At 49.6% G+C, this 22,382-nt stretch overlaps 1 protein-coding gene across 1 annotated transcript; it reads right to left on the bottom strand.

Annotated features, from left to right (window-relative positions):
- Positions 1–113: 113 nt before the first annotated feature.
- On the bottom strand, positions 114–22,027 carry ccdc22 (coiled-coil domain containing 22). Its single transcript, XM_060054533.1, has 16 exons — positions 21,649–22,027; positions 21,137–21,314; positions 16,245–16,377; positions 15,606–15,712; positions 15,348–15,432; positions 14,414–14,583; positions 10,997–11,215; positions 9,824–10,015; positions 6,607–6,726; positions 6,130–6,246; positions 5,295–5,396; positions 4,092–4,199; positions 3,149–3,244; positions 1,898–1,957; positions 1,744–1,818; positions 114–1,522 (listed from the first exon to the last, which is right to left on the bottom strand). Exons 1-16 carry the CDS (start codon positions 21,696–21,698, stop codon positions 1,409–1,411), a joined length of 1,926 nt encoding a protein of 641 aa, XP_059910516.1. The 5' UTR covers positions 21,699–22,027; the 3' UTR covers positions 114–1,408.
- Positions 22,028–22,382: the final 355 nt, after the last annotated feature.

Raw genomic sequence — 22,382 nt, 5'->3', positions numbered from 1 at the left:
AATCTTCATTTTCAAAACAGAAACTTTTGAGACAATATTGGAACTTGGCATATGAATGATTATTTTTATGCCAAGTCACACACGTTTAAAGGGTAATTCAGTCACTTCAGCCATTGATTTCTATCAGTTTTATTCATATAAATCATTTGATGGACATTAGTCCACCTTGAATCTGAGGACAGACGATCTCTTCTCCAGCATATAGGACAAGGAGAAGTCAGAGCATGGTTCCAAAGACAAAATACTTTAAGCAGCGTTTTGCTTTCAAGGCAGCATGAACTATATAAAATAAACTACAAATGGGTTCCATTACTGAATAAAAGACTGCAAATAAAAGCAATACATTCTTGTTAGTTCTATGACAGTAACAAACTAAACTAAATGAAGGGTTACATTACCATGTGTAAGACCACTGCAGTGAATAAAATAAAATGCATCAATGTAGAAGAAAAATACATAGAATGCATTGGACATTAAGTCTATGAATTCCTAGAATTTCATATTTTTTTAAATTATTGGCAACAAACATTTTTAAGGCTTTTTAATAGTATATGACATACCATATGAGAAGCAGTTTGATGATTTAAGTCAAGCAATATATATTAAAGGTATGAATGACTCAAATCAAAATGTCATACACTTTACCGGTGCAAAATGATAACACAAAAACTGCAACATGATTCTCATTAGTGCTTAATGTAGATTAGTGGGAATGATTGCTGTAAATAGCTCAAGATCAGAAGAAATGTTCCACCACCAGGGACACTACAGAAGAGCGCAGCCCACAGAATCGAGTGAAAGTAGAAACTCTTAGAAGTAGAAAAAACCTCACAGGGTATCTGCGTGTTGCCCGGCGTCTCACAAGAAGGTATGGAAATAAAAAACCCGGTCGTGCCGACCCTTCCCGGAGAAGTACTGTGGCAGTCCACATGACATCCGTGTGAAAACACAAAAGTCGTGGTCGTTGTCTCTGGCCACCGTGGGAATGTTTATTTGAAAATATAAAGTCTCATTTTCCAGAATACCAAAAAAAAAAAAAAAAGTATCTTGCTTCTCCAGAAAAAATGCCTTTAGTGCTGCGAGGTCGAGCTACTGTCCTGGTTGAGTTGACCCTAACCCCAACCCGTCCTGGTTGAGTTAACCCTAACCCCAACCCGTCCTGGTTGAGTTAACCCTAACCCCAACCCGTCCTGGTTGAGTTAACCCTAACCCTAACCCGTCCTGGTTGAGTTAACCCTAACCCTAACCCGTCCTGGCTGAGTTAACCCTAACCCGTCCTGGTTGAGTTAACCCTAACCCGTCCTGGCTGAGTCCACAACAGGGCGGTAGCTCTGTCCCATCTCTACCGTGGGCACAGCTTCGGGTTAACCTGTAGGCGCCGGCCGGGGGCAAGGGGAGCAGTGAGCCGTCAACCTTCTCTCACTTTGGACACCAGAGCAGAGTTCTCCTCTCGGACGGCCTTGTAGTCCGCCAGGATCCTCTCCAGGTTGGCCACCGTCTTGTTGCCGCTCTCCGTCTCAATCTGAACAGGGAAGGTTTCCATTTAGTCGGATGAAACCAAATCATTATATCCGTCATTTTTGTGTTCTAGACGTAGGATTTAGGCGGGAAGTAATCGTATTGGTCATTGTTGAGTTCTAGTATCCTAGTAGGGTTTAGGCGCGATGTAATCCCATTGGTTATTATTGGATTCTAGAATCTCTAGTGCTTTGGGAGGGAAGAGTGAGCGTTGTGGAGCGTTACCTGCTCTTCTAAATCCCGGATCTCCCTCAGTATTGTCCCGGTGTCTTCAATGGTCTGTATCAGCTGGCTGCAGTTCTGTGGGGGGGGACAGGGTTCTGAGTCCAGCTTAGTGTGGACGTGTTTTATAAAAGCATGGAAGGAGAATCAGTCTTACTTCGTGCAGTGCAGCCAGGTACTTGTAGGATTTTCGGACGGATTCATCTTTTTTGGCATCCTGGGGAAATTTGGGAGCAAAATGTGTATTAGTTCATCATTAGTAGTTCATCATTTAGACATGAATCGGATTAAAAAGTCTCTGACCATTTACAGTCAGCAGACGCTTTTATCCAAAAGGGACTTACAATAAGTACATTAGTCATAAGAAAGTGAAACAATACATCACTGTCGGTACAGTAAGGATGTTCATAGAACCAAGTACTAACAATCACTAGGTTGTCCCATTCCCTGTATACAACACAGATAGCTAGGATAAGTTGCTACACAACTAAGTACTATAACTAAGTATGACATACATATGACGAACAGGTGAGCTCTGAACAGGTGAGCTCTGAACAGGTGAGCTCTGAACAGGTGAGCTCTGAACAGGTGAGCTCTGAACAGGTGAGCTCTGAACAGGTGAGCTTTGAGTTAGGGTGGCTATGCAGAGTCCAGGTGAACTCTGAACAGGTGAGCTTTGAGTCTTTTGCTGAAGCTGGTGAGCGACTCTGCGGTCCGAATATCGGAAGGGAGCTCCTTCAGTCCCAGTGGAGCCGGGCTGTATAAGAACACATAACCCAACGCTGCACTGGGCTACGGTTCAGTTACACATTCACATAACCCAACGCTGCACTGGGCTACGGTTCAATCACACATTCACATAACCCAACGCTGCACTGGGCTACGGTTCAGTTACACATTCACATAACCCAACGCTGCACTGGGCTACGGTTCAGTTCCACATTCACATAACCCAACGCTGCACTGGGCTACGGTTCAGTCACACATTCCCATTGAACAGACAGCGTGCGTCGACTCTACCCATGATTTCATTCATGGTTCTGCGTCCCGAAGTGGAGTTTGATTTTGGAGCGTTCTAAGTAAGGTCTGGTAAATTAGGCTGGATTAGGCTTCAGGGTCTTTGGACCTCAGCAACCGGACAAACTGACGCATCGTTCAACCTTATGATCTGAAAACAAACCAGAGAGGGACTGGAATGATCTCTAGAAAATATCAGCATTATTTGCATTTGGGCCACAATACTATTCGATGAAGAACTTGTTGCCGTCAACAACTAAAGAGCCAGAGCAAACAATACCCCTATGAGCATAGATCCTTAGCGTGGTGGTCCCAGTGGGAACCAACCCGCCAACGCCCGTCAGTGTTAATGGCTCACTGCCACGGTTAGGCACAGGACTGATCTTCTCACCTTGAAGACCAGCTCATCGGTGACAGCAAACGTCCTGTCCAGTTTTCCCGTCAGATTGTTGATCTCCTTCTGCAACTCCTTGGTGTCCGACAAAATCTATCCTCGACCAGATACAAAGAACCGTATATTAGTGACCACCAGTGACCGTCTACATTAACCAGTGAGACACCGTTCAATGGAGCGCAGTGACTCAGGCCCTGGGGCGGGCTGGCTGCCCCCCCGCCCTAACCCTAACCCTAACCCTAGCGTAGCGTAGCGTAGCGCCCCGGTGTCTCCCCCCCCCCCCCCCGAGCAGGACACCAAAGACCAAACTGCTCCCACCCATCTGCCTGTTCCGGGGCGTGGTTGGAACCACCGTTGGTTTATGAATGGGTGACTTATGAATGGGTGACTTATGAATGGGTGACTTATGAATGGGTGACTTATGAATGGGTGACTTATGAATGGGTGACTTATGAATGGGTGACTTATGAATGGGTGACTTATGAATGGGTGACTTATGAATGGGTGTAGGAATGGGTGAATGTGAGGCATTAGCTGTAAAGCACTTTGAGGAAAGAACAATATAAAAGCTGTTGACTTACCATTCACTAATTAACCAAAAGAACAGTGTTGTCATTCATCAACAGCTCAACATCTTAATAAAAAGTGACCAGCTCCTCTCCAGAGCTCCTAATAACAGAGGGCCAAATAGCCCCCACTCCATCACTCATACACGCAGTGCTGCACCTTGGCACAGGTCTCAAAGGCTGTTGGTCATCGTTGCGCACGCACGCACACGCACACACACACACACACACACACACACACACACACACACACACACACACACGTAACGGCCCTGACGACGGCCTGGGACTCATTGTGCCACCCTACCTGTTGAAGGTAACCCTTGAACCTATCCTGAGGCTCTTGGCCTGGCGGTTCGGCCCCTCAGCCTCACCTTGGTGATCTCCTCCTTCTGCTTCTTGATGTTGCCAACGATCTCCAGGATCCTCAGCGTGTAGGCCGAGCGGGAGACGTCCTTAGGAAGGTTCTCCAGCTCAGAGATCTGGTGGGGAATACAAACAGGTGAGCCACAGACAGGTAGACCACGGACAGGGTGAGCCACAGACAGGTAGATCAGACAGGGTGAGCCACGGACAGGTAGACCACGGACAGGGTGAGCCACAGACAGGGTGAGCCACAGACAGGTAGACCACGGACAGGGTGAGCCACAGACAGGGTGAGCCACAGACAGGTAGACCAGACAGGGTGAGCCACAGACAGGGTGAGCCACAGACAGAGTGAGCCACAGACAGAGTGAGCCACAGACAGGGTGAGCCACAGACAGGGTGAGCCACAGACAGGGTGAGCCACAGACAGGGTGAGCCACAGACAGGGTGAGCCACAGACAGGTTGAGCCACAGACAGGGTGAGCAACAGACAGGGTGAGCCACAGACAGGTAGACCACAGACAGGTAGACCACAGACAGGGTGAGCCACAGACAGGGTGAGCCACAGACAGGGTGAGCCACAGACAGGGTGAGCCACAGACAGGGTGAGCCACAGACAGGTAAACCACAGACAGTTTGACCGTATACAGGTAGACCACAGACAGGTGAGCCACAGACAGGTGAGCCAGAGCTCCTTAGGTTTACTACCACTTCAGTATTAGTGACTCTTGAAGCTTTTCTAACCAAAGGGGAACTCAAAGCCATGTTTTCTTGGCAAGCAATTAGGTTGACACCTTCTTTTAGAACTCCTGGCGAAGCTCTGTTCCTTCCTAGCTTCCTAGCGGCTACTAGCTCTGTTCCTTCCTAGCTTCCTAACGGCTATTAGCTCTGTTCCTTCCTAGCGGCAACTAGCTCTGTTCCTTCCTAGCTTCCTAGCGGCTACTAGCTCTGTTCCTTGCTAGCTTCCCAACGGCTACTAGCTCTGTTCCTTCCTAGCTTCCTAACGGCTATTAGCTCTGGTCCTTCCTAGCTTCCTTACTGGCACAATATCTGTTCCTTCCTAGCGTCTTAAGGGCCACAATATCTGTTCCTTCCTAGCGTGTTAAGGGCCGCAATATCTGTTCCTTCCTAGCGTCCTAACTGCCACAATATCTGTTCCTTCCTAGCACCTTCCTAGCTTCCTAAATGCTACAAATAGCTCTGAACCTCACCAGCTGCTTGTAGACGGACTCCTTCTTCTTGGCCTTCTCTGCAGTCTCCCTGATCTTCTCGTGAAGGTCCTTGATCTCAGAGAGCTGCCTCGAGGACTCCACCTGTGGGTGGAATAGAGCATGAAACGGAACCGAGGACTCCACCAGTGAGTGGAATAAAGCATGAAACGGATCCGAGGACTCCACCAGTGAGTGGAATAAAGCATGAAACGGATCAGAGGACTCCACCAGTGAGTGGAATAAAGCATGAAACGGATCAGAGGACTCCACCAGTGAGTGGAATAAAGCATGAAACGGATCCGAGGACTCCACCAGTGAGTGGAATAAAGCATGAAACGGATCCGAGGACTCCACCAGTGAGTGGAATAAAGCATGAAACGGATCCGGCTGGAATGAATCATGGCCTCGTTACTAAAACCACCTACTAACAGCGGACGCTTCTATCCAAAGCAACTGACATTGAATGTAAGGGGTAGGAGTATAGATCTCCCTCCTGCTCAGGAATAGGCTAACAGGTTAGACAATAGACGCCGGGGATTGAACCCAGTACAGGTTAGACTATAGACATTGTGGATTGAACCCAGTACAGGTTAGACTATAGACATCGGGGATTGAACCCAGTACAGGTTAGACTATAGACATCGGGGATTGAACCCAGTACAGGTTAGACTATAGACATCGGGGATTGAACCCAGTACAGGTTAGACTATAGACGTCGGGTTTTGGGGAGACCCAGTTATGTACTGGGTCCCAGTACAGTACATAACCCTAACCCAGTGCATAACATTAGCAGCGTCGATAAGAGGTCCTCTATGCAGACGGGAGGGTGACTCACATCCTGATTGGTGCAGAGCTCCTTGAGTCGGCGGTGCTCCTGGATGAGTGGGTCGCGGTGGTTCTCCCACTGGGCGGCCAGGCCCACCAGACGCTTAGCACTCGCCTCCACCAGCGTCTGGGGGCCAGACACAAGGATGGGTGACTGGTTCATAATTAGTAACACATTGATATGAGTCTTCGTATTTAATAGTACTTTAATTCAAATACAACATTAGTATTCATATATAATACATTGGGGCCATCACAGCTCAGTTTGTATGTATCTTAACAAACTCATTGGACACTCTCAGAAAACCTGATCAAAGCTATGTTCGGTTTGGAAGGGCAAACAATGTTTATCATCAGGGTGAAGCCCCGAAAACACTAAAGATAGATTCCGTTTCGGAAGTGAAACCCAGGTAATGGTGTCCAAAAGCCCCAGTACCCATGGAAACCCAGTATGGGTGACGGAGAAGGGGAACACCCGCCGTCTCACCTGGAGCTTTGCCAGGTTGTTGTGGGCGTCGGGCAGCAGCTCCACCGTCTGCCTCTTCACCTGCAGGCTGTCCTCCTTCTCCTGGTTGGCCCGCTCCCGCTCCTTCAGCTCATGGGTCACCTGGGTTAGGGTTAGGGTCATGAGGGCTAGGGGTCACCTGGGTTAGGGTTAGGGTCATGAGGGCTAGGGGTCACCTGGGTTAGGGGTCACCTGGGTTAGGGTTAGGGTCATGAGGGTTAGGGGTCACCTGGGTTAGGGTTACCTGGGTTAGGGGTTACCTGGGTTAGGGTTGTGAGGCCTAGGGGTCACCTGGGTTTGGGTTAGGGTGACCTGGGTTAGGGGTCACCTGGGATAGGGTTAGGGTTATGAGGGCTAGGGGTCACCTGGGTTAGGGTCACCTGGGTTAGGGGTCACCTGGGTTAGGGTCATGAGGGCTAGGGGTCACCTGGGTTAGGGGTCACCTGGGTTAGGGGTCACCTGGGTTAGGGTTAGGGTTATGAGGGCTAGGGGTCACCTGGGTTAGGGGTCACCTGGGTTAGGGGTCACCTGGGTTAGGGGTCACCTGGGTTAGGGTTAGGGGTCACCTGGGTTAGGGGTCACCTGGGTTAGGGGTCACCTGGGTTAGGGTTAGGGGTCACCTGGGTTAGGGGTCACCTGGGTTAGGGGTCACCTGGGTTAGGGGTCACCTGGGTAAGGGGGTCACCTGGGTTAGGGTCATGAGGGTTAGGGGTCACCTGGGTTAGGGGTCACCTAGGTTAGGGTCATGAGGGCTAGGGGTCACCTGGGTTAGGGTTGAGGTCATGAGGGATAGGGTTAGGGTTGAGGTCATGAGGGATAGGGTTGAGGTCATGAGGGATAGGGTTAGGGTTGAGGTCATGAGGGATAGGGTTAGGGTTGAGGTCATGAGGGATAGGGTTAGGGTTGAGGTCATGAGGGATAAGGTTAGGGTTGAGGTCATGAGGGATAGGGTTAGGGTTGAGGTCATGAGGGATAGGGTTAGGGTTGAGGTCATGAGGGATAGGGTTAGGGTTGAGGTCATGAGGGATAGGGTTGAGGTCATGAGGGATAGGGTTAGGGTCATGGGGGATAGGGCTAGGGTTGAGGCCATGAGGGATAGGGTTAGGGTTGAGGTCATGAGGGATAGGGCTAGGGTTGAGGTCATGAGGGATAGGGTTAGGGTCATGAGGGATAGGGCTAGGGTTGAGGCCATGAGGGATAGGGTTAGGGTTGAGGTCATGAGGGATAGGGTTAGGGTTGAGGTCATGAGGGATAGGGCTAGGGTTGAGGTCATGAGGGATAGGGTTAGGGTCATGAGGGATAGGGCTAGGGTTGAGGTAATGAGGGATAGGGTTAGGGTCATGAGGGATAGGGCTAGGGTTGAGGCCATGAGGGATAGGGTTAGGGTTGAGGTCATGAGGGATAGGGCTAGGGTTGAGGCCATGAGGGATAGGGCTAGGGTTGAGGCCATGAGGGATAGGGTTAGGGTTGAGGTCATGAGGGATAGGGCTAGGGTTGAGGCCATGAGGGATAGGGTTAGGGTTGAGGTCATGAGGGATAGGGTTAGGGTTGAGGTCATGAGGGATAGGGCTAGGGTTGAGGCCATGAGGGATAGGGCTAGGGTTGAGGCCATGAGGGATAGGGTTAGGGTTGAGGTCATGAGGGATAGGGTTAGGGTTGAGGTAATGAGGGATAGGGTTAGGGTTGAGGTCATGAGGGATAGGGTTAGGGTCATGAGGGATAGGGTTAGGGTTGAGGTCATGAGGGATAGGGTTAGGGTTGAGGTCATGAGGGATAGGGTTAGGGTTGAGGTCATGAGGGATAGGGTTAGGGTCATGAGGGATAGGGTTAGGGTTGAGGTCATGAGGGATAGGGTTAGGGTTGAGGTCATGAGGGATAGGGCTAGGGTTGAGGCCATGAGGGATAGGGTTAGGGTTGAGGTCATGAGGGATAGGGTTAGGGTCATGAGGGATAGGGTTAGGGTTGAGGTCATGAGGGATAGGGCTAGGGTTGAGGTCATGAGGGATAGGGTTAGGGTTGAGGTAATGAGGGATAGGGTTAGGGTCATGAGGGATAGGGCTAGGGTTGAGGCCATGAGGGATAGGGTTAGGGTTGAGGCCATGAGGGATAGGGCTAGGGTTGAGGTCATGAGGGATAGGGTTAGGGTTGAGGTCATGAGGGATAGGGTTAGGGTTGAGGTCATGAGGGATAGGGTTAGGGTTGAGGTCATGAGGGATAGGGTTAGGGTTGAGGTAATGAGGGATAGGGCTAGGGTTGCAAGTTGGGTATGATGATGTCGCTACCTATCCATCTGGCTATCACCATGTTGAACATTTTCTCTGCGTTCCACCGTACTATTGCAGCACTCTTTCTAGATATTGAATCTAGATACCAAATTCACTTTTTAGACCGGAGTCTAAAAAGTGTGAATTATAGAGCAGACCAGTCTGCTCTATAATTCCATAGAGTGCAGTTTCCAATGTGATACTGCCCACTCTACATTGTGTCCATCTGTCTCCAAGATATTCTCCACATCTGAATGATCACCACACCACAACACGGCCGGCCCTATTCGTGGGCCCTGAAGGCGCTTTGCTATCCAAGAGTACAATCTGCTGGAGACCCGATCTCAGAGCACAACAGTGTCCTAGGTGGAGGTCCTGGAGGTCGTTGGAGGGGAGGTCGTGGAGGTCAGTGGAGGGGCGGTCAGTGGAGGTCGGGGGAGGTCCTGGAGGGGAGGTCAGTGGAGGTCGGGGAGGTCAGGGGAGGTCGGTGGAGGTTGGGGGAGGTCCTGAAGGGGAGGTCGGGGGAGGTCAGTGGAGGTCCTAGAGGTCGGTGGAGGTCAGTGGAGGTCCTGGAAGGGAGGTCGGGGAGGGGAGGTTGTGGAGGTCGGTGGAGGTCGTTGGAGGTCCTGGAGGGGAGGTCGGTGGAGGTCCTGGAGGGGAGGTCGGTGGAGGTCAGTGTAGGTCCTGGAGGGGAGGTCGGTGGAGGTCGGTGGAGGGGTGGAGGTCAGTGAAGGGGAGGTCGTGGAGGGGAGGTCGGTGGAGGTCGTTGAGGGGAGGTTGGGGGAAGTCGGGGGAGGTCCTGGAGGTTGTGGAGGTCAGGGGAGGTCCTGGAGGGGAGGTCGGGGGAGGTCCTGGAGGTGAGGTCCTGGAGGTCAGTGGAGGTCGTGGAGGTCAGGGGAGGTCCTGGAGGGGAGGTCCTGGAGGGGAGGTCTCACCTGCGCCACGCCGAGGTTCATCTGCTTCATGCGGTCGCTGAGCCGCTCGCTGCCCAGCGCCACCTGCTGGAGCCGCTCCTCCAGCTCCCCCAGCTCCGCCTGCTGGTGGGCCCGCAGCTCTCCCTCCGACTGGCCCCCCAGGGGCATGGAGCTGGCCACCGCCGCCATCTGCTCCACCAGCAGCCCCGGGTCCTAGAGCGCCGCGTTGCAGACCGGGATTACTGCAGCGTCACAGCGGGGGGCTGGCTACACGCAGTAGAGTCTACGTCACAGGGGGGGGGCTGGCTACACGCAGTAGAGTCTACGTCACAGCGGGGGACTGGCTACACGCAGTAGAGTCTACGTCACAGGGGGGGGCTGGCTACACGCAGTAGAGTCTACGTCACGGGGGGGGGCTGGCTACAAGCAGTAGAGTCTACGTCACCACACACACACACACACACACACACACACACACACACACACACACACACACACACACACACACACACACACACACACACACACACCTTTGCATTTGACATTGTGCATCCGGTTACAGAACCCTACTGAGCCCGGGGGTGACCAGAAACATTAATTAATGATGTATTTTTAATCTTGTTCAGGATTCTGTAGATCCTTAATGGCTGAAGAGAAATTGTATTATTCTTCACTCCAACCGTGAGCCCTGCTTACGTTATATTATATTCTTATGTCTTTATTGAACTGATCTGACTGAACTTTGACTTGATCATATTGGATGCACGACTGTCGAACAGTACACGGCCTCAACAAACTGAATATGCATGCTCTGGGTAACCAGAAGCTCGTTTAAAGCAGAATAAAGACATAAAAAACACAGCCTGGGATTTGCAAGCCAATTAGCCTTCCTGACACACTAGAATTACACCTGCAAAACCAACCAGGTCCAGTACCGATGCATATATTTTCTTGCAACGTGTTCAATTCAAAAATGGGTTCTTCGTACAAAAGTAGCCCAGTAAAGAAGAATTCATGCCGATATCGTTGCTATAGCTCACTCCACACCTCAGGGCTGCTTGATGCTAGGTTACTGCATTCCGTATGTAGGTTCAGGTTCGTTGAGTTGACTGTGCGTGTGCGCTTCCTGTGTGTGGGACTCACCTGTGTGTGGGACTCACCTGTGTGTGGGACTCACCTGTGTGTGGGACTCACCTGTGTGAAGGTGAACTTCTGGGTGTGGGTGAAGTGGGTCCCCTTAGGCAGCAGGTCCCCGGGGCCCGCACCCTGGAAGGAGAGCAGCAGCTGGGCCAGGTCGGAGCCCGCCCCCCCGGAGCCCGCCCCGCCGGAGCCCGGGGACGGAGTGCCGGGCGCCGAGCTCAGCTGCTCCTGGATCCGCTTCTGCAGGCGGGCCGCCTTTCTGGAGCGGTACTCCTGGAGGAGTACAGAGAGGTTAGGGATTAACCCTAACCCTAACCCCGACCAAGAGGTTAGGGAATAACCCTAACCCTAACCCCCGACAGAGAGGTTAGGGAATAACCCTAACCCTAACCCCGACAGAGAGGTTAGGGAATAACCCTAACCCCGACCGAGAGGTTAGGGAATAACCCTAACCCTAACCCTAACCCCGACCGAGAGGTTAGGGAATAACCCTAACCCTAACCCCGACAGAGAGGTTAGGGAATAACCCTAACCCTAACCCCGACAGAGAGGTTAGGGATTAACCCTAACCCTAACCCCGACCGAGAGGTTAGGGAATAACCCTAACCCTAACCCTAACCCCGACAGAGAGGTTAGGGATTAACCCTAACCCTAACCCCGACAGAGAGGTTAGGGAATAACCCTAACCCTAACCCCGACAGAGAGGTTAGGGAATAACCCTAACACTAACCCCGACCGAGAGGTTAGGGAATAACCCTAACACTAACCCCGACAGAGAGGTTAGGGAATAACCCTAACCCCGACCGAGAGGTTAGGGAATAACCCTAACCCTAACCCCGACCGAGAGGTTAGGGAATAACCCTAACCCCGACCGAGAGGTTAGGGAATAACCCTAACCCTAACCCTAACCGCGACAGAGAGGTTAGGGAATAACCCTAACCCTAACCCTGACAGAGAGGTTAGAGAATAACCCTAACCCTAACCCCGACCGAGAGGTTAGGGAATAACCCTAACCCCGACCGAGAGGTTAGGGAATAACCCTAACACTAACCCCGACAGAGAGGTTAGAGAAACGCTTTGCTGCATTATAGGGTTGGGGTTAATAACCCTAACCCCGACAGAGTGTTAGGGTAACGCTTTGCTGCATTATAGGGTTGGGGTTCAGTGTTTCCCCTAGGATGGAGTTGCAGCAGCGGAGGTGAAATTGTTATTTTTCAGCTCAATCTTTTTGTGTGGTCGCAAAGCGCACCCTGCCAGGAGATTTCTACGTGTCTGCCGGCACCAGAAGGGTACATACAGTACATTTGTGCTCAGTAATGAGCAGGGGAAATATGGAGGATTGAACATAATAAGTATAATCTTTAAAACAATTATTTGACAAAAAATATATTATACCAACAACCACAGTAAAATCACATAACACAAATACTACAACAATCGAAAAGGTCTGTGCCTAATACCAATGCATCTTCCCCTTCTCCCCATCACAAATGTTGTAGTAGGACCATAAAGAAGCCATGCCTCTAATGAACAAGTTTTGGGGCTCTAGAGTCAATAATGGCGACGCTACCGAAATTGTTGCTAAAAAAAAATGTATATTGATATTTTTGTAAAAAATAAGCAGTTACTGCAAACTAAAAGGTTGCAGTAAGACCATAAATAGCCCATGCCTGTATGGAAAACGTTTTGGGACTCTAGTCAACAATGGCAACGCTCTTGAAATTGTTCCTAAATACAAAATCCTCAAAAATAAGAAGATATATTTTTCTCTCTAGAGTCAATAATGGCGACGCTATTGAAATTTATTTGACCATTGTGGTCGTTTTCAGTTTTGCACTTTGCAGACGGTCCCCAAGCTCGCGGCTGACAGCGACAGCTCATAGAAGCCAATGCATTCACCGTTCGCTAAAGACGGCGCGTTTGGATGAAAACAATGTTGTAGCTGGTCTCTAGGTTACTACACTCAATTGTGACGCAACGATGTTTCACTGATGATCTATTGAACCACAAACTCTGAATCTGCCAATTTATTTCCAACTTTATGGAAGTTCCTCTCCGTCTTTATGCTTTACTCTGGCGTGTGAATGGTCCTGGATATGAAGCGCAGATCCAGCGTCCGTAGCGAACGGAATGTTACGTTAGGGCTGGCTGTTAGGGTTGGGGGGGGGGGGGCTGGCTGTTAGGGTTGGGGGGGGGGGGGGGGCTGGCTGTGAGGGTTGGGGGGGGGGGGGGGGGGGCTGGCTGTTAGGGTTGGGGGGGGGGGGGGGGCTGGCTGTGAGGGTTGGGGGGGGGGGGGGGGCTGGCTGTTAGGGTTGGGGGGGGGGGCTGGCTGTTAGGGTTTGGGGGGGGGGGGGGCTGGCTGTTAGGGTTGGGGGGGGGGGGGGGGGGGCTGGCTGTTAGGGTTGGGGGGGGGGCTGGCTGTTAGGGTTGGGGGGGGGGGGGGGGGCTGGCTGTTAGGCTTGGGGGGGGGGGCTGGCTGTTAGGGTTTGGGGGGGGGGGGGGGCTGGCTGTTAGGGTTGGGGGGGGGGGGGGGGGGGGGCTGGCTGTTAGGGTTGGGGGGGGGGGGGGGGGGCTGGCTGTTAGGGTTTGGGGGGGGGGGGGCTGGCTGTTAGGGTTGGGGGGGGGGGGGGCTGGCTGTTAGGGTTGGGGGGGGGGGGCTGGCTGTTAGGGTTGGGGGGGGGGGGGCTGGCTGTTAGGGTTGGGGGGGGGGGGGGGGGCTGGCTGTTAGGGTTGGGGGGGGGGGGGGGGCTGGCTGTTAGGGTTGGGGGGGGGGGGCTGGCTGTTAGGGTTGGGGGGGGGGGGGGCTGTTAGGGTTGGGGGGGGGGGGGCTGGCTGTTAGGGTTGGGGGGGGGGGGGGGGGCTGGCTGTTAGGGTTGGGGGGGGGGGGGCTGGCTGTTAGGGTTGGGGGGGGGGGGGGGGGGGCTGGCTGTTAGGGTTGGGGGGGGGGGGGCTGGCTGTGAGGGTTGGGGGGGGGGGGGGGCTGGCTGTTAGGGTTGGGGGGGGGGGGGCTGGCTGTTAGGGTTGGGGGGGGGGGCTGGCTGTTAGGGTTGGGGGGGGGGGGGGCTGGCTGTTAGGGTTGGGGGGGGGGGGGCTGGCTGTTAGGGTTGGGGGGGGGCTGGCTGTTAGGGTTGGGGGGGGGCTGGCTGTGAGGGTTGGGGGGGGGGGGGCTGGCTGTTAGGGTTGGGGGGGGGGGGGCTGGCTGTTAGGGTTTGGGGGGGGGCTGTTAGGGTTGGGGGGGGGCTGGCTGTGAGGGTTTGGGGGGGGGGGGGCTGGCTGTTAGGGTTTGGGGGGGGGCTGTTAGGGTTGGGGGGGGGGCTGGCTGTTAGGGTTGGGGGGGGGGGGGGCTGGCTGTTAGGGTTGGGGGGGGGGGGGGCTGGCTGTTAGGGTTGGGGGGGGGCTGGCTGTTAGGGTTTGGGGGGGGGCTGTTAGGGTTGGGGGGGGGCTGGCTGTGAGGGTTTGGGGGGGTTGTACCTCCGGCGTGAGGCGTGACAGCAGCCCCTGGCTGTTCCACTCGCTGTCCCACTCCTGGGCAGCGCTGAGCTCGGCCGTGTGCTGCTCCAGCAGGGACGCCACCAGCGCCCCCTGGTGGGGGGGCTGAGCTGTGACGGGCAGGAGCACGTCCCTCTGGTACTCCCTCGATGCTGATTGGCGGGAACGGGAGAACAGGAAAAAGGTTGATATTATTTTGAGAGAAAACACCAGCAGAAAATGGAAGGCGTTTCTGTTTTAAGTAACTAGACCGTAACAATACAGCAGCAAACAGGAACAGGAAGAATGGAAAAGTGGTCAGTCTGAAACTATAAATATTAGGGATGCACCGAATATTCGGCCACCGAAAATGTTCGGCCGAAAATGGCCCAAAACATAATGTTCGGTTTCGGACGAAGGAGTAAAAAGGCTGAAAATAATACACCGAACATTTCCTTTTTTTATAAAAAAAATAATAATGTTTTACTCATTTATTTAAAGGTACATTGTTCTTAAATTCTTGCTATAAGGTCTGCTGGAATGTTAGAAAACGTTCAGTATTAAATAAATATTTTGTATCAAATTTGCAAACTGATTTTTTTTATTAAAAAGCAAGACAAAAAAGTTTATAAAGGACATTTAATTGCTTGATTTATGCAATGGTGAAAGATTAAAGCAAAATGAATGAAAAACGGCAAAAGCCACATTTTGGTATTCGGTTTCGGCTTTCGGCCAACTGTTTCAGTATATTCGGTTTCGGTTTCGGCCAAGAATTTTCATTTCGGTGCATCCCTAATAAATATAATGGTGAAGCATCCTCCTTTAGGATGCCAACAAGTAAGCTGGGAACCTTGCAGCTGGGAGTCCCCCCCCCCTCCAAACTTCATGCCCCCACACCTCTTTCTCTTTATGTGCTCAAACAGCCATGGCGGCCTACCTTTGGATGACGCCCTCCCTGTAGATTTGTTGCTGTACGGTAAACTCAGCGGCTGAGTTCGGAGACTCCGGGACGGTCCAGCACTCTGAAAACAACAGCAACCAATCGGAGCTCAGAGTCTAAAGCAGATGACACCAAGATAATACCAGTTACTTCTGTTAATACTAATAGCTATGAGTTGTTGCTTTCAGTCATTTTGATAGTTATTCCGATGTCTTTCTTTGGGGATCGATACTGCTGTTGATTAAGGAGTGTTACCTGTGTTTTACAAAGGAGAGGCAGCCTGCAGTTGTGGGGCAGCCAAGGGAGGGCGAGTTGGGCTTTGATTTTAGCGGCAATAGCTCTCTGGAGCACCACTGATTTACCTGGAAGGGTCACAGGAGAAATTAAGCTAATTCACGGTTCTAACTTTAAGATACTTTGGCCCAGGTGGTCCTTCCTTCTTATACATGTCACATGTCCACACTACAATAACAAACACTGTGTTGTGATGAAGAGGGTCTGTAATGTGATGAAGAGGGTCTTTGTTGTGATGAAGAGGGTCTGTATTGTGATGAAGAGGGTCTGTAATGTGATGAAGAGGGTCTGTAATGTGATGAAGAGGGTCTGTGAGCTGTGATGAAGAGGGTCTGTATTGTGATGAAGAGGGTCTGTGAGCTATGATGAAGAGGGTCTGTTTGCTTCGATGAAGAGGTTTTGTATTGTGATGAAGAGGGTCTGTGAGCTGTGATGAAGAGGGTCTGTATTGTGATGAAGAGGGTCTGTGAGCTATGATGAAGAGGGTCTGTTTGCTTCGATGAAGAGGTTTTGTATTGTGATGAAGAGGGTCTGTGTATTGTGATGAAGAGGGTCTGTATGCTGTGATGAAGAGGGTCCTATGCAGCGTATTGGACTGGCCTGCGGGTTGATCCGACGCCTCGGCGCTCTCTCTGGGCAGCTTCTCCACCAGGAACATGAGCAAGGCGCGGATCTCCGGCTCGTTGCTGTACAGGAAGGTCTGGTAGCCGATCTCGCCCTTGTAGCCCAGGTCCTGGAAGAGCAGCGCACTGTGAAGGCCTGCGGACCACCTCGGAGCCACTTCCTTTGGATTGAACCAATTCTTTCTATGTCTTCCTTGCGATGCATTTTAAGTAGTGCCGTCAGTTAAACGCGATATTAACGCCGTTAACGCAAACCGATTTTAACGGATTTTAACGGCGATTTTAACAGCAGTCAGTATATAGCCTGACTGCTATGTTCAAGGCAGTATGTTTGTATGTTCATCGTTTAATTGCACTATAGGCATTTTTTTGTATCACCTGTTTTGATCAGTATATGCCAATGTTGTTATCAATAAAAAAACATTTGCACAAGGCAAGCCGATGCACTTCTCCATGTTGATAAGAGCATTAAGATGAGAACAATTAATGGGACAAAGAAATCAAGGGATATTTAGCATAGAAAAAAGAATTGCGATTAATCGCAATTGCTAGCGATTAATCGCAAGTTAACTATGGCATTAATTCGATTAATCGCGATTAAATATTTTAATCGCTTGACAGCACAAATTTTTAAGTTATGATTAATAGTCAAACGGACTGAACAGGCAATACATAGGCGTCTTTTTAAGTAGGAATATTATAGGTCTTCATATATCCGTGTGTTGGTGAAGTTTTAGTGTGTGTTGAGTGTGTGAGGCTGCTGCTGCTTCCTCCGTTTCTTCTCAGTGACACAGGATGTCTTGTAGACATTTTACAGCAGTGCACTGTCAATGTTCCTCTCCACTTTGGGGCACCTAGTCCAGGTTTACCTAGTCGAGGATTACCTAGTCCAGGTTAACCTAGTCGAGGATTACCTAGTCCAGGTTAACCTAGTCGAGGATTACCTAGTCCAGGTTAACCTAGTCGAGGATTACCTAGTCCAGGTTAACCTAGTCGAGGATTACCTAGTCCAGGTTAACCTAGTCAAGGATTACCTAGTCCAGGTTAACCTAGTCGAGGATTACCTAGTCCAGGTTAACCTAGTCGAGGATTACCTAGTCCAGGTTAACCTAGTCGAGGATTACCTAGTCGAGGATTACCTAGTCCAGGTTAACCTAGTCCAGGTTAACCTAGTCGAGGATTACCTAGTCCAGGATTACCTAGTCGAGGATTACCTAGTCCAGGTTAACCTAGTCGAGGATTACCTAGTCCAGGTTAACCTAGTCGAGGATTACCTAGTCCAGGTTAACCTAGTCGAGGATTACCTAGTCCAAGTTAACCTAGTCGAGGATTACCTAGTCCAGGTTAACCTAGTCGAGGATTACCTAGTCCAGGTTAACCTAGTCCAGGTTAACCGGTCTACCTTCCCTTTAGTATGAAGCACATAACTCACATGGCTCACCCTTGTTAACCACAGAGCGACAATTTGTATTCCTGTATAATGGAACTAGGGCTGGGCGATTTGGCCTAAAAATAAAATCTCGATTTTTAACTAACTAATGGACGATTTTCGATTTAAACCTCATTTTTTTTTTTCTGTTTTTCTCCAAACAAATTCCATTGAAACCCATGTACGTGTGTGGCGCTTATGGGGTGTCGCACCACACTCACCAACGCAGGGGTCTACAACCCGCTGATTTAAGAGTATAACGATTATCAACAATCATGGAAAGCTGAGTAGGTTTATCAGTTTTAATAACAGTATGAACAAATAGAACACAAAAATGACAAGTTGTCCTTTGTATATCTATAGTAGCAATAGCACATGCTAAACAAGGACAAAATCTACTCAGAATAATTGAATGAACTGTTTACATCCATGGCTAACCAGTGCATGAGAAGGAGATGACAGGAGACTAATGTTTCACTCTTTAAATTGCTCTAATTTGAGCTCTTACTGTTGTTATCTAACATACCATACAGTAATTTAATTGTGTAAAAGTGTGAAATTACTGCACCTTAAAAATGACCATGAATTAGCTATACTCTCATTTGCATAGTGATTAACATTATGAATTTCAATTGTGTATACCAACTGTATGTTGGCTGACATTTACCTAACTTTTTTTCCCTCCACTCTAACCAAGGATGCCTGTTTTTAAATTCCCTAGCCTGACACCCAGTCTGAAAGGCTGGCCAGGGGTTCTCATCTAAAAGTAACAAGGAGATATAAAGTGGGATTAAAACATTGTCTTCTGTTGACTACTTATTATGTGGTTTACACATTAATATGGGAGGACTGGACACACACACACACACACACGCACGCACGCACGCACACACACGCGAGAAGGAGGGGCTCGGCCCGCCAACTAACGTGCAGAGATGCAGGGGCAGCTTCGCGCTTCGTAACAGAGACAGGGCAGAGCGCGAGCGCACAGCGGGAATTTTATGAATGGTGAATGTAGGAGATAACTTCCCCTGCTTAAAGTATTTTATTGCTGTTATACCCAACCGATATTTCCGAAAAATAAACACAGAAGTGAAAGATCTGTCACAAGACGATTGATACGTATCCGTGCACATTTTTAAGTGGGTATACGCAAATCCTGGTGCGTTCCTAGTGGGTATACGGCGTATACCTGCGTATCACGTAGACTACACCACTGCTTGTAACTAAGAGAACACACATGTGAGTTGTTGATCACAAATTATTTGTATACATAACGTCATCTTTGCAAAAGACGTTTAACTGAAAAGTGTTTCAATCGACCCGGCTCTCCCCCAAGTCTGTCGGGGGCGAGGTGAATGTGATTGCAGTAGGCTGAGTTTTGCGCGCGTTCTGGAAAGTGAGAGAGGAGGCTACTACGGAGTCTATTCAGCAAAACAAATCGGAAGAGTCTAGAACTGTTTTTAAATCGCGATTTTTCGGTTCAGCCATTTCACAAACCGTAGGAAAGAAAAAATGCAAATTAATCGATTAAACCAAAAAAATCGCCCAGCCCTAAATGGAACCAAAGATCCTTTGAACAATAGTAAAATGCATAGTTAGTAGGGGTGTGACGAGATCTCGTGCCACGAGATCTCGCGAGATTAAACTCGACGATATTACCCGTCGCGTTAAAAATCGGTCTCGCGAGATTTGTGATTTATCCAAACTTCTATTTGTCGCCTGTGGGGGCAGTAATGCGCCTTTGCTACATCTTACCTGCCAGAACCTAAAGAAGGAGAAGGAAAAGAAGAGGAAGAGAAGCAGGGGAAGCATCGAAAGCAGCCATAAGCTGTGTTCAAAATCGTTCCCTATCACGGATATAGTGTACTGTATAGGGTGCTCGCCATTTTGTAGTGGTGTTCGAATTCTCAGTGGTTGATTTCATGCACTATATAGTGCACTTAAAATACCCAAAATTTGAGTGTACATACGATGTAGCCTACATGTTACTCCCGTATACCACAATGCAATGCGGTCGTGTTTTTCCGGAGGAGAAGAAGAGGCTGAATAACCGCGAAAACGAATACATTTAATCAAAGTACATTTTGGGTACTTTGATTTGGTTTTGCATAATATTGTTTGCACTTGAAAAAAAGAGAATTATTTAATTTAATTTATTTTTATTTAACTTTTATAAATTTTAGTTTTAGTTTCAATTTCATGCATGTAAAGAGTTATAATAAAACATTTCAAAATGCATGCGCGACTTGGTTAAATAAAAGTCTGTTGGTCCAGTCATATATTTTGTCATTGTAGTTTTCTTAAAATCAAGTCTCGTCTCGTTCTCGTGAACCCAATATCGTGTCTCGTCTCGTGAGCTGAGTGTATCGTCACACCCCTAATAGTTGGCCATTGTAAAGAGCCTGATAGAGATAGATTTTATAATCCACCTACAGGTCTGAATTCCCACCAGTGGCAGCAGGAAAGGAACCGTTTTTGAGAGCACTTCTTTCAGAATGAGTTTGGTGTTGCTACTGGTAAATCGTGTTTGGTCCAAACAGACCGTAGTCACTCGTCACTAATGAGCCTGACAGTCAGTGCAGCAGCATGTGACCAACACATGATCTAAAACACAGAGGACCTGGGCCGTGCATGGAGACTACTGTACAACCCATAAGCCAGGGGGTTTTATTGGGCTTTTTACTTTTCTACACCTTGATATTTGCCACTTTAGGTGTAGGCAGGAATCTCGAACTATGTTCTAGAACGCATGTATGCTCAATCATAAATATGGCGTCGTTGAGACCTGGCTTGATATGGTCAATGAGTATAATAAAAGTACCGTGAGGAGAATGCCACATGCTGCCTACCGTGACTTCATGCTAGCCGGAGCTACTGCTATCAGACCATAACCTTAACCATCCCACGTTTACAACAGACTCATCCCAAACCCATTCATCCAACCCCCAAGGGGGTTAAATGATTTACACACACCTCGAGTTAACACCCGTTTCAGCCGACTCACAGAATTCAAAGAAAGGGATTTCAATAAAATAGTTGTGACTGCTTCCAGTATTCATTGAACATACCTGACGCAATTAAAGGTTAAAATATAGATGACAAAACATGCAGATTACTGACCACATGACCGTTGTTATAATGAGTCACTTCCACATTCTGGAGGGCCCTGATCTAATTATAGCAAGAGACTGGACCTCATGCGTTCACATCTGTTCTAACACTGGACTTTAAAGATGGGATTATAGAAAGAAACTGGACTTCATGCGTTTGCATCTGTTCACACTGCACTCAAACACGATGTGATTATAACAAAATTATAATGCATCCCGTGCATTAATATCTACTCACTGACTTCACGTAAAACCACCATATCGTGACCACATCAGAGAATCCAATGTCAAGACCAATGTTCCAGTTCTAAGCATTGGAACTCTTACCTGACAGGCCTGTGCCAAGCCCATCCCTACCCGGAAGCGGGCAGACATGCCGGGGGGCAGCGACGGCGACAGCCCCCCTCCCAGGGCGGGGTTGATGACCCGGACACATCGCACCACCGCCTCCACGATCAGCTCGCTGGTGAACTGTTTCACACTCTGAATGTCTTCAGCCACCTCTCTGTGGACGCAAGGCGGAAAGGTACAACTAGATCATAAGGTGTCTGAAAACACAGTACAATAAGTGACCCCCTAGCCTGCCTGCGCACACGCGCACACACACACACGGTATTGCTTGAGACCTCAGCACATGACTATAACGTTACACCATAATCATTTGTTAATGGCATGGGAATGAACGATAGGTGGGAGTGGATGGTGTTATCAAGACTGGCACACACGTATGTTCATAACTATATCCCGTACTGTTGCCCATTCACCACTCCAATGCATTCAGCACCAGGCTACAGCCGGGCTAATGCTACTGTTGGATGGACACTCGGTTGAATACGTACGTGCCGCTTTGTCGGAGTGCGTGGATCAAAATCTTATCAACTTCCTCCATTGTTCACGTTTACTGCCGATCTGCGATACGAAATGACAGCGGCAAAGAGCAGCTCAGCTGATGTCAAACGGCTGAATGATGTGTTTAACATTTGATAAAACCATGCTAGCCCAGTAGCCAGCAGCTAATAAGGAGCGCTGGCGCCCATTGCCCGATCGCTACAGACTCGAACCGATGTGCTTTTTAGCAGGTCATTTCTTCCGACTTGCCAGGTATATTTGCATTGAGCAATATAAGTCCCTAGCTAGTTTAGTATAGCAGCTACACTCCACACAGACATTTCTCTCAGTGTCCAGTCGGGTTCACAGAGGAAGTCACAGAGCGCTTGTGCCGCGGGGTGTTGTGGGAGGTGGAGTTTTAAATGGATGTCAGAGCCATAGATATATATACTGACGCAAAGCTATGAAACCCAGTAAAACCCGGACTCCCAGGGTGCTTCGCGAGTGATTGGGTTTACGAGTCGCATGACCAAATAAAACGGTTAACCCTGTCATTCCCAGGTGGGGGTTATGGTGTGTTCCGGATGCCTCGGACACCAGCCTTCCGAGTTGCAATCGTGACGTCATTACATGTCTCGTAACATTTATAGCATTACCCTAGCGTTCTTTAATAGGTCCATTGTTCCCCTTCGTAGTTGTGATTTTGTCACGTCATTAGGTGCGTTTCCATCCCCCTGATTTTATG

This window comes from Gadus macrocephalus, chromosome 1 (assembly GCF_031168955.1).
Source record: "Gadus macrocephalus chromosome 1, ASM3116895v1".
Taxonomy (NCBI): Eukaryota; Metazoa; Chordata; class Actinopteri; order Gadiformes; family Gadidae; genus Gadus; species Gadus macrocephalus.
This window is presented reverse-complemented; position numbering and strand designations above follow the sequence as displayed.